A 13,082-nucleotide genomic window follows, 5' to 3' on the forward strand; every position below is an offset into this window, starting at 1 on the left:
TACTTCAGCTGTCTGTTTCAAAATTTGTTGCAGAACTGTTTCAAATTTCAAGTGTGAAGAGCATGTCCAGTTCATTGACACAGTATGCTCTTCACATGTAGACTTAGTTTCTCCTTAAAAAGGTAATCTGAACTATTGCGTAGTGAGATGTGTAGCACACACAATGTTTGTAGCAACAATATATTGCTTTCCAGGCCACTGGGCACTATGCAAGAAGACAAAACCAGTATATCACTATTTGATTTTGATAAAGTCACACTCTTCCTCTTGAATTTGTTTTTCAGTCAGATGGAAGCCTGAACCATATCATGTGAAAGGCAAATTTTAAAGCATATAGAACTTGCCCAAAATCTTTTTGCTAGTTGTTTATGAACACCATATTCTGATGTTAAAGCCACTCAATGGGTATTAGAAGATAAAAATATATGGGAAGTCTGTATGTTCTGTAACTTGAACATCCCGAAGTTTTTAGGTACTTATGTGTTTGTCAATATGAAAAGAAAACAACATATCCATTTGCATAGCAACCAATTAGATTAATTTTCCTTTAAAAATGTGTTGGTCTTGAGAATATGGTAATTCTGTTTTCAATTCAAATGTTCTCTAATCTTAAAGGCACTCATCCTCCTTTCCCTGACTGTGACAGTCTCAGGCCCAAGCTGTGAAAGGTAGTTTATTTTGGTGCTATGCAGTAAATCCGGTCAAATGCTTTTCAAGAAAGGCAAAAAAGAGCTTATACTCAAATACCTTCTATTTAAGGTATTTGCACCAGAGTTATAATCACATCACTGAAAATTCCTACAAAGAAATCTGGATCCATGGTCCTTGATTACATATTGAAAAAAAGCCAGATGACTCCCACACTTTTTCCTAATTCTTACAAATTACCTCTCAACATTGTACAAATAGAAATATCTGTGTATTATTTCACCCACCCAAGAAATGCTTAAGAATAAAGGTAGGAAGGAAGGGGGGGAAGGGAGGCTTGTCGAGAAAGCAAGTTGTGAGCAAGAACTATTTGCAGGGCCCTCGACATTTGAAAGGAGGATGGCAATATCTTCTCGTACCTCAGGTGTGTGGCCTTGGGCATATAATATTCAAGGCTTTTAAAAAATAGCCTTTGTGGACATAAAACAGTCATGGGAAAAAAAGAGGTTCTAAAGTGGTAGGAGCTGAATTTGATTTCCTTATAAGTCTGCCTGTTGATGATCTGTTAGCAAGCAACCAATTGTTAAGTGTAGCAATCAACTGTTTGGAGTTGAACAAAACCTTCAGATTTTGGTTTTTCCCTCACCTCTGAGAGGGAGGACAGTGAGCTGTGCTTCTGAGTAACTATTTTTTCACTTAGAGGCATTTTACACTTGTCTTGCCTTTACAAAGAGCTCAGGAAAACCTACAGTTCAAGACAAACAAAAGCCAACCAAAAAAACCCAAAACCCATCAAAACTCCACCTCACCCCACCTCTTTGAGAGCACACTGAAGCTGCAGGCTGCCAATGGAGTACTACACTTAAGATATCTGGGAATGGACTCCTGAGATTAGCCTTCACTATTGTTGCCTTCAAATTTTACACCAAAATGAGTTCTGCTAGGATTAGAAGGCAGGTATCATTACTACTCTGTATCTCCTACTGTGGGCTTAGCATTGTCTTTACTAATGAGGCATCATGATAAGAAAGTTGCCAGGTGACCAGTAGTCACTGATGTGTAATTAAAAAACTCATTCCTGCTTTTGTATATGAGTTTGGTGGCTTTGCTGTCATCTAATGGCACTGGTACCCAACAGGGTGCCTCCATTTTTTAATGCGGGTTCCATGTTTTGTTCTGCATTTGTGCTCCACTGCAGCAGAACCTTGACTTCCCAATTATTTAGGAAACCCTTCCATTGATACTAGTTTTTATATTAAGCAATGGATGGCAGATAAAAAATCATAGGTATAAGTATGCAGCCATTATTTTTTGTTCTGCTTCCGAGGATGTCTTGTGGGCTGTTTCGGGGGGTGGGAGGGAGTTTGCTTGCTTGCTTGCTTGTTTATTTTTCAGTGAAGCTGTGGGAAAAAAAGGCTTTTTTTTAACACTGAAGGAAAATTCAGGAGGTAAACATTTCACCAGTATGCCAGGTGCCCAGATGAAATGTAGGTCGGCAGAATTATATATTAACTTCTATGCAAACTTGCAAATAAATGGATTTTGGTGATGGATGAATCCTTAAATACTAGGTGACTATGACGTTTCCCTGTCTGCATCATAAACTGGCTTCTTTAAAAAAATGTCCTTTGTGCTTCATTTGTTCAAAGCAGTGCTTTAAAAAGTAAAGAGGAAAATAGTATTTGCTACAGTCAGCAGATGGTTGTCACATTTTGTTTTCAGTGCTCTTTACCACTTAATTTTGTTTTGTTGCGACAGGAGAGGTTGCCAGTAAAGCATCTGCTAGAGCTTATGGCTCAGGACTGGAGCTGCTGCTGATGGCATACATTCAGAATAGCACTAATCTAAAATAAATGTTTAATAAGCAGCCTGCGAAAGCACCTGGATTTTTTTTTTTTTCAATTCAACTGAAGCAGAAGAATCTCGGATAGTTAAAAAAAAGGACATAGCTTTGATTTATAAAATGTATGTGGCTTCACGTATTAAAAAATTGCAGAGTTTTAAAATCTTCTTTCCTGAATTCCAGCTCATCAAGGTGCTGTACAAGACCAGCCTTACCAGCTGCCAGTGGAAATCGATCCTCTCATAGGTCTGTCACTTCCTTCTCTCTTTGCGATTCATTAAGCTCTGTATGGTGGCCCTGAAGTGTAGATTACGGTTGTTTTTCACTTGCTGGTTGCCGGGAATGGAATTTTCCTGATAAACCATTTGCATGCAAATTGGAATGCAATGAGCTGTGGCTATGCTGGTATTTCATCAACTCCCCCTCGTTGGTTTGCCTAATTTGAACAGGCCTAGGACGCGTGTCAGTGAAAATTAATATGGATGCTGTAATAATGTGTGATTGAGAATGTGCATGAAGTACTGTCAGGATAATATTGGATCTTTTCATCACTCAGACTTGTTGATGAGCAGGAGCGAGGCACGTTATGATGAATTGGTGCACTGGTAATGTGATGGAGCTCCTTTGCTGAGGAAATTTTCATAATAACAGTGGGGTTCTTAACTGCACCGTGTTGTGAAAAATAAAACCATGGTGCCAGGGTTTCATCATTAAAGGAGATCAATCCTTTCTTCAGAGACCTGCTGTTCAGGCTGAGGGGATTAATGTGTAATTGCAAAGCGGTTTCAAAGTTGAAATATATTGCCCACTCCATTTTAGTATTGAGATATTAGTATTCATTTTTCAAGGGTATTGCATCTTTTGATCAGCATCACTAGTTAAATTTGTGTACGTTTTTCTTTTATTAAAAAGGGGTGGAGGGATGTCTCTTATTTAATGACTCAGTGTAATAGATTCAATTCATGACTTTTTATTATAGAGGTTTATTAGTTTATATAGAGCTGATTTTTCTATTAGCGTGGTTAGAGTTTGGTCAGTTCTTTCATTACAGACCCAACTTTGGGCATGAACACTTGGACTATAATTCAGGAGCCTGTAGCATGGCAAATGGAACTTTAAACATGATCAAAAAAGAAAAACTCAAACAACCTAACCCACAGTACAAACCAGGTGTAGGACAGTTTGCAGGAGCAAAGACAACAGGATTTCCACACAACCCCGGCCCAATTCTACTAGACTTCAAACGTAGCTCTGTTTTTTAAACTGCCCATTTCAGGACGGTAGTTTAAGTGCAAAAGAAGTGAAGTGGCCAATTACAGAAGCATGGAAAAATCAGAGCAAAATGAACTTGCCTGGATATGTTAGAATGACAGGTCTGTTGGCCAGTGAGAATTAATTTCAAAACTAATATGCATATCATGGTAGGAACTGCATTGTATTGGCCTGTAGATACAGACTGTTGCTGTGCAGCCATTTTACTGGGTAAGCTCTATGATAATTAAATCAGGAACAGTGTGGGCATATTAAACCATTTTGTAGAGCTGATAAAATGTTTTCCCAAAGTTTTTTAAATCAATTCCTATGTGAATAATGCAATACTTATGATGAGGAGGACATGTGCTGTAACTCTCCTTTCCTTCCTGAAATAGATTTTATCCAAAAAGTATTTGGAGCAGGAAAAAACATATTCTGCTTTAAAACCTGCTATCAAGTAGATTTAAAAAATATAAATAAACATCACAGCAGAAAAACCAAAATCACATTGAGCCTGCCTGATGATTTTTCTACATATTGTGAAGAACATTAGGAAGGAAATAAAATTTTTATTTTCATTTGCATTTTTCATAATTTTAAAATTATAATTCCATTTTCAACTTGCCTTTAATTTACAAAATACTTTGACTTTTGTTTGGCATAAACACCTTTAAAATTAATGTTCACAGTTCTGAAAAGTGTGGTTTAATAGTCTCTTCATACAATAGATCTCAAATCAGCCTTGTGATTACATTGGATGTAGTTTATAAGGTTTAAAGCTTTCTTTGTTACTGTTAAGTAGCATTGTTGGGTACAAGCAAGTAATTATGTAGATAATATTAAAGGATTTTAATTGTGGCTAGACACATTCATCTAGAAATGGCACCTAAGAGGACCACAAAATTACACTTTTATGGTTATAGCAGGAATCTTGTTGCTGTCTTGGTCATAAGGAGGGATTCCTGCTGTCCTCATTTTCCACTTGCCCAGTAAGATGTAAACACAGCAATGTCTGATATGATATAGATCCTAGACCTCATTTTGAGGTGAAGTTTTCTGAACATCTTACTCGCACTGAATATGCCGATCTGCATGTTTTTTTGGGGGTTTATTTGACAGTATTCTGTCACAAAGAATGCTTCACTGTGCATTTATAATGCGTTGTTACTCTTTGAGTGGTCCCAACGTGGTCAAGGCCCTGTGATGTGTCACCTGCAGAGCAAGTGGCAATACCTTGCTAAATTATTTGCTACCTGTATGGACAAGACAGTATCAACATTTTAAATATAGCAAAAGCATAAATAAATTGAGGATTTGATATAGAGTAAATGTCATAAGCTCAAGGTTTCAGGGATAGCTAGCCTGTGAGAATGGAAAGAAGTTAAAGAACAAAGAGCAGAAGACCAGGACAGAGACATGTCCGGGGGACCACCTGGAATAGAAGTAATGGTGTTCCAAGCAGTTGGCAGACAAATCCAAGCCCAGGAGAACTTCCTTGTCTGGGATGGCGGTCAGGTTCCCTCAGGAGCAAAGCATATTAAAAGTTCCTCCTACAGTGTAGGTTTTTCATGATATATAACTATAAGGGGCCAATATATATATATGTATGTATATATATGCACACACATCAATTAATAAGGAAAAACTATAACATGAAAAATATGTTCATTAATTGATTCGTGTCCATTCTGTGGGTTCACAATGTAAGATTACCTGGGGGAATAAAACAGCAGGTGATCAAAGTAGGGTAAATATTTTCTTTCAACTGTAAAGGAGATTGTGGAGATTAATTAATCTGGTTATTTTTTGTGCAATGCTCAAAAACGTGTGAAATGGTAGTGATGTTTACTGCAGTTATTCTTTTTTTTTAAATTACAATGCTTGCTATGAAATACAAATTGTGTACCATTTTGAAATCATAATTCCATTGTCTGCTGCATTTGAGCCACTGTATAGCATATATGTGTAGGTACTCTCTTTTAATTACAGTCCCTTAATTTGTTTCTTAATTTTTAACTTCCTATACTAGAAGGTGGTGGGTAGGAAGCTTATTACATTTTTATGTATCTTTCCTTTTTGCAGTCTTTCATTTATATTTGTCAGCTGCATTTGACTTAAAGAAGGGATTTCTTCTGTTTTAGTATATATACTACAAGGAATTGACATTGTTCCCAGAAGTGTAATGAATATTTTATAGTAAAAGTAGAGAGAAAATGTCCCTGCCACAAAATACAAGTAACAGCAGTGTGGAGCAGTTTTGGTGTGAACTAAGTTTCTAAAACGTGCTTTCATTCTGTGAATGTAGATGGTAAAATTGCTTGATTTTTGTGTCTCTCTGTTCAGCCAGCAATATAGGTATGCACAGAAGGCAAATCACTGACCTTTTAGACCAAAGCATTCAGGTACATTCCCAGTGTTTTGTCATCACCTCTGATAATCGTTATATCTTGGTCTGTGGCTTCTGGGACAAGAGTTTCCGAGTTTATTCTACTGACTCAGGTAACGTATTTTTAAAATATGAGAATAGCCTAAAAGATTTTTCTGTTCATTGTCAACCTACTCTTTCAAATAAGGAAGGAATGGGGAGTGGGAGGAGAAAGTGGAGTGTATGTATTTATTCCCCTATTAATAATATTTGTCAAATCTTTTCCAACCTACTGCTACTGTGTATTGTATCCTATCATTTTTGTGGAATGACGGGAAACGTAAGACAAGGAGCTCTTGTTTAGCCATAGTGTCACACTTCAAATCTATACGACAGGCATGCCTATTCTTACACCATAATTTCCACAAGTAAATGAGTTTTTGTGAAGCTTTGCATACCAGTAGAATTAATTGTTCTTAGAGTGCTTACTTGAATTTAACTCTGGTTGGTTTTCAGCACCAGAGAAAATTTTTTGAGGAAATGCAGGCAAGCACCACAGAATAAGAACAGAAGTGAAGTCTTGAAATCTGGTGAAAGAATACTTATGAAAGCCTTTGAAAGCTATGCTGTAATAGAAAAATTGATTTGGAGCCACTGAATTCTTTCATATAACATAAACTGATCGATATAATGGGCAGCAGTTAAATTAGTCTGTCAGCTGGCATGTATCCAAACCATTGAAGTCATGCATGTGTCATGCTAAATAGAAAAGAATCTTTCAATGTAAGAGCTCCAGGAATGTAAAAGCCATGGAGTCCCAGAAAAAACTAGGTATGATTTTTTTCCGTTTCATTATCTTATAATGGGAATAGCGACCTCACTGCAAGGTGCTTCTTTGGGATTAATGACCCGGTGTGGTTAATGTGTGTGTGCCGTCAAGCTTTCCAGTAAGTTATTAATCTCTAGGGAATATCCTACATGTTTGTCATCATTTCTTAAAAATATTAGTTAATGGTGTTTTTCACACTTGGCAAACCAAAATGTTTAATGAAACAGGATGGTCTTTAATGAAAATCTGTTAAGACTAGATCTCATGGCATATTTTAGCATATCTGTCATTTTTGCAATTTTAAAGCCTTAAGTATAAAGGAGAAGTTCCATTTACTTCATATCTGCGCCTACAGTTCATTACATGGACATCTTGTTAGACCCTTCTTAGTTTAATTTTCTCATTGATGAAAATAAATTTACATAAAACTGTGAATTTAAAGGAGATCTTCAGAAAAGTTAGCTAGCAGTAATATTCAATGTATATTCTTGATTTATATGAAAAAAGAACTCATTGTTTTATGTCGAAGGATGTATTTTACTTTACATCTGTAGAAGGAACTGGTATGATTTTGGGAGCTTTGTCCTGTAACAGTCTGAACTACATATATCTCATTATGTCTTCTGTGTGTAAGCTAGATATGCCAGTCATCTTGTTACTACCATAGCTAATTATGGTGTAAAGCAAAATACTGTTGTCAAAAAAGTTGCAGAATGTTTGTGTCTTCTTTGTGTCTCCTGTTTGTCAATATAGCAACTCTAGTTCTAGCTTAAATCAAGTTAATTCAGATGTAGTTTATTTTGCTTCAGATTAAAATGAGAATATAGTAGTGAAATACTTACTCTGAAATCAGCAGATCAGCAAGTGAAAAAGATGATCAGTAATGCATATTGGCAAGTGTTCACAAGTGTTGAATTCAATTATATTTTAGCACTTACACAAAAAGGGAACCTTTTTCCTATTAGAGTTTGTATGTGTTTGGTTTTTTTGACAGGAAATACTTTTAACGTAACTCATAGGTTCTGAGCACAGCTAGTATAGCAGAAGTACAATAAAACCTTCCTCCAGCAGTGGGAATGATTTCTAGACAACATTTTAGATTCAGTAGTGCAGAGACTTGAGTCTTGTTTTTCTTTTAATTATTCATAGCACAGCTGTCAAATAAAACATTAACTAAAAAATTTGTTCTGTCAGAAAGGGATATCTGAGTGCATATGGTAAAGTTTGATATTACTGTGTAGAGAGGACAACTCATATTAAAGGAAACAAACAAAAAATTGAGGAAATCTTGTGAGATTAATGATTTATTATTTTTTAATAATATGAAAGGGAAAAAGCTTATTTTTTGTTTTGATGGAATTGATGGAGCCTTAGCTGCACAGTAACAAAGTAAAACTAACAAGGCAGTGCAACTACACAAACAACTGTCAAACAAATAGCCTTGAAAAATGTTTGTTTTCTAGAACAGAATCTATAAACGTAGAATATAATTGAAAGAGAGATCTCTATAACTCAGCAATGTTTATAGCATAAACTTGTGTTCTAAAAGTATAAATCACCTCAGGTAATTGAATACCTATGGCTATACAACTGAAAAAATATATCACATAATTAAATTATTCTCAAATCTAAACCATGTAATTGACAACTTGAATCTTCAGGGAAAAACATGCACTTGGTGAGATATTTTTGTATATTGCCAAAATGAAGTTCTGTAATCTGTGAGTGTTTCACTGCTCCCAGCTGTGAAGTTCGGTAACTTTTTCTGACTAAGTCTGTTGACTGGTCAGCATCTGAGACAGTTAGGAGGCCCTGCAGCACAAGTGAAAGCCCTGGTGTGCAGAGGTGATCACTATAAAATGCAACTACGGACCCACAAACGTGAGTGAAAGACTTGATCCCTGAGTTACTCTCCTTTCTGTTACAGGGTAGATCTGCACGGTAAGTGTACCTTCCAGGGTTTTGCCCCTTCCAGTCAGAAGAGGTTCATGGGATAGTACTTCATTTCCCAATTTCTCTTGAAGGATTATACTTGTCTAATAAGTTTTGTCAGTGTTTTATTTTAAATCTGATGTACAGGTTTCCTTTAAATTGTGTTATGTTATTCTACTTTCTCTTCATGTACTAAAGTCATTCACCTTTTGTGCAGATATTCATGCCTTTCTTTTTTTTCCTCATTTATTCCACTTTAATGCAATAACCTTTTTGATCTTCTGCTATAAATCAGTCTGTTAACATTATTTTTGATCTTTCCTCAGTACCACTCCGTTTTTTGTTACCATTGCTGTTATTTAGTGGCTGAATAGGAATAGGATGCCTTTGTACTGCATAAAGAGAGAGCTACAAAATCTGTCCTACTAGCCATATTATATGATTGACTAATTGTTTTTAATTCACACACCAAAATACTTTATTAAACAGTGCTTAATCTGAGTCCCAACACTAATTTTTGTCACTATTTGTCATGTTACTAGTTATTATTTTTAAACACTTTTCAGAACATTTTATTTCAGGTGTAGTGGTTTGCACTTCCTATTTCTTTTCTGGCCTGTGTTGTTAATCCTTCCAAAGCCATCACTCTTTTCCCCTTCTGTTCTTCCTCATTCTTTATTCAGCCCAAAGCACAAATGGGTGCATGGTCATTTGGGCTAAGGAATCTGAGGTCACACATTAATGTCATCACACATCACACTTCCTTTTGTCAATGGATGCAGAATTTGGGCTGACCCATGTTACCTGAAAGGGCCAAGTAGGCGCATAAGAAATGTGTGTGTGTGGTCCTGCCTCTATAAGACCTGCAGTTGCTAGGCTTCAGCAAATCCAGTGAGATGGATTTTAGTGCTTGTATTCTCACTTCATAGGATCACATATGCTGCTGGCAGATCAAAAAAGCGGCAGGGCACATGACATGTTTGTTGTGTCAGAGCCAGCCTCTGGCAGGGTGGTCTGGCAGAGATCTACTGTGGGTGACCTTACATGTGTTTCTTCTCCCACATGCAAATCCACTATGCATGAGCATCCAAATTTACATTTTTCTGAAAATATTGTCCTGTTTAGTTAAGGTGAAAAGGTAATAGTCATGTTCATGGTTATACACACTCTTGAATGTCATATTTTTAACTGCCTAGGCTTTACTTTCTTTTTAATGTTTGTGTCTCATAGAGGTACAAGCGTTTGGCCTATATGCAATAGATAAGGGAGTTTTTTCCAGGTCTGTCTTCTGAAGTTTTTTGAACATTACAGAACTTCTTAAAAGGGAAGGATGCTGGTTGAAATAACTGGCAAAAGTTTAAATGGTGATGGAAAAACCTGGGTACAAGATTAATTTTTCTTCTAAGTCTCCTTTTCTCTGTTTAAGGAGATGCTCAAAAGCTGCATATGCTACATGCACATGTTTGCTCTCACACTGCCAATTTCTCCAGGGTCCTAAATGTTCTCTAGCTTCTTCTGATTCTGTTTCCCACATCATCAGCAGATTCACATTTTTACTGCTTTCATCAGTAAACTTACCTTAAACTTGCCTTAAAAGAGAATCCCATCATGCTTCCTGGCTTAAAGTGAATGTAAACATATAGAATTAGAAAAACGTTCTGTCATGATTGGCCTTTGAATAAAGTATCACAGAATTCCAGGTTGGAAGGGACCTCAGGGATCATCCAGTCCAACCTTTCTAGGAAGAGCACAGACTAGACAAGATGGCCCAGCACCCTGTCCAGCCAAATCTTAAAAGTGTCCAATGTGGCCGAGTCAACCACTTCCCTGGGGAGATTATTCCAATGGGTGACTGTCCTCACTGTGAAAAATTTTACTCTCATGTCCAATCGGAATCTCCCCAAGAGCAACTTGTGTCCATTCCCCCTTGTCCTCTCCTTGTGACTCCGTGTAAAAAGGGAGTCTCCATCTTCTTTGTAGCTGCCCCTTAAGTACTGGTACATGGTGGTGAGATCCCCTCTGAGCCTCCTTTTCTCAAGGCTGAACAAACCCAGTTCTCCCAGCCTATCCTCGTATGGCAGCTTCCCAGTCCTTTGATCATCTTGGTGGCCCTTCTCTGGACCCCTTCCAGCCTGTCCACAGCATTTTTGTATAGTGGGGACCAGAACTGTACACAGTACACGAGGTGTGGCCTGACAAGCGCTGAGTAGAGCAGGATAATGACTTCTTTATCCCTGCTGGCGATGCCCTTTTTGATGCAACCCAGCATCCTGTTGGCCTTCTTGGCTGCAGCAGCACGCTCTTCACTCATGTTGAGCTTCCGGTCCACCAGGACCCTCAGGTCCCTTTCCACAGAGCTGCTTTCCAGCCAGGTGCATTCTAGTCTGTGCTGCACTCCTGGATTGTGTTTTCCCAGGTGCAAGACCTTCTACTTTTCCGTGTTGAACTTCATAAGGTTCTTGCTGGCCCACTCTTCCAGGCTATCCAGATCTTCCTGCAGAGCAGCTCTCCCTTCTGGAATGTCTACTTCCCCACTCAACTTGGTGTCATCAGCAAATTTCATCAGGCTACACTTGATCCCATTATCTAGATCACTTATGAAGATATTGAATAACATTGGGCCCCATGTTGATCCCTGGGGGACCCCACATGTGACAGGTCACCACTTTGAAAAAGAACTATTTACCACCACCCTTTGGGTGCAGCCTGTCAGCCAGTTCCCCACCCACTGCACAGACCACTTGTCTAGGCCATAATGCATCAATTTCTCCAGCAGGAGGCTGTGGGGAACTGTATCAAAGGCCTTGGAGAAGTCCAGGTAGACAACGTCCACTGCCTGCCCCATGTCAACCAGGCAAGTCACCTTGTCATAGAAGGCCACCAGGTTTGTCAAGCACAATCTGCCCTTAGTGAAGCCATGTTGACTTTTCCCAATCACGTGCTTCATGTGACTTGTGATGGCCCCCAGGAGGATTAATTCCATAACTTTCCTGGGGATTGAAGTAAGGCTGATGGGCCTGTAGTTACCTGGATCCTCCCTTGAGCCCTTCTTGTAAATGGAGGTAACATTTGCCTTCCTCCAGTCCTCTGGGACATCCCCCGTTCTCCACGACTTCTCAAAGATTATGGACCCCATTGATTTGTAGGGGTCAAGCTCCTGCAATAATTCATGTAGTAACTCTTCCTTCACTGATGGTGGGTCGGTGTTTGGATCAACCGGGAATTTCGTTCCCAAAGCCTTGGACCCAACATTGTTGGTAAAGACAGAGGTGAAGAAAGTGTTGAGGACCTCTGCCTTTTCAGCATCGTTGGTGACTGACTCTCCTATTCTAACAGTGGGCCTATGTTTTCCTTCTGTTTCTGCTTGTGGTTTACATACCTGAAGGGTTTACATACCCTTTCTTGTTATTTTTGACATCTATGGCCAGTTTCAATTCAGGTTGGGCTTTTGCTGTTCTAACTGCAGCTCTGCACGCTCTGGCAATGCCCTTGTAGTTCTCAACTGGCAATCCTCCACTTCTTCATCTCTGGTATGCTTCCCTGTTGGATTTGAGTAGTATAATATTTATAGACTGTAAATATTTTTTGTATGGGCTGTATGGATAACTGCACTTTTAAATAAGTTTTCAACAAATCAAGAAAAAAAACCATAGTACTCTCCACTGTAGTTTATTTTGGAACCTTTTTTAAATAAAATATTTCTAAAATACTTTATAAGGTATTTGATTTTACTTAGAATAAAAGCATAGTTTTAAAACAATAAATTCTGTGTGTTTCAGGTAAACTGATACAAGTAATATTTGGACACTGGGATGTTGTAACCTGTCTTGTTCGTTCTGAGTCCTATATTGGAGGAAATTGTTACATTCTCTCAGGATCGCGTGATGCCACATTGCTGCTCTGGTACTGGAATGGCAAAACCAATATCATTGGTGATAACCCAAGAGGTAAGCAAAACCAGCAAAACCTGTTTTATAAGGATGTTGTCTAAAAATGGCTTGACTGAACACTTTGCATGACAAAGTTTTAGGTAACACTAATGTCAAAGTACAGTGTTTCTTCTTCTGTAGCTGTGATCAGTTCTAATTTAAAGAACTGAGGGTAAACAGTGCTTGCTTTGCAGCACAAGTAGAACTAATTTTTAACGTTATAGGATACTGAACATTACATTTTTTTCTTGTCACACATTCAGTTGGGAAGGAGTAGCTCCA

At 38.1% G+C, this 13,082-nt stretch overlaps 1 protein-coding gene across 1 annotated transcript in view; it reads left to right on the forward strand.

The window, feature by feature from the left end:
- LRBA (LPS responsive beige-like anchor protein) overlaps positions 1-13,082 on the forward strand; it is a 419,175-nt gene that overhangs the window by 376,911 nt on the left and 29,182 nt on the right. The window contains exons 51-53 of the mRNA XM_075090413.1: positions 2,675-2,737; positions 6,089-6,244; positions 12,651-12,818. Of these exons, the coding sequence (XP_074946514.1) occupies positions 2,675-2,737; positions 6,089-6,244; positions 12,651-12,818 (387 nt within the window). The remainder of the gene's footprint in view (positions 1-2,674; positions 2,738-6,088; positions 6,245-12,650; positions 12,819-13,082) is intronic.

The sequence above is a fragment of the Phalacrocorax aristotelis genome, chromosome 4 (assembly GCF_949628215.1).
Source record: "Phalacrocorax aristotelis chromosome 4, bGulAri2.1, whole genome shotgun sequence".
Classification (NCBI taxonomy): domain Eukaryota; kingdom Metazoa; phylum Chordata; class Aves; order Suliformes; family Phalacrocoracidae; genus Phalacrocorax; species Phalacrocorax aristotelis.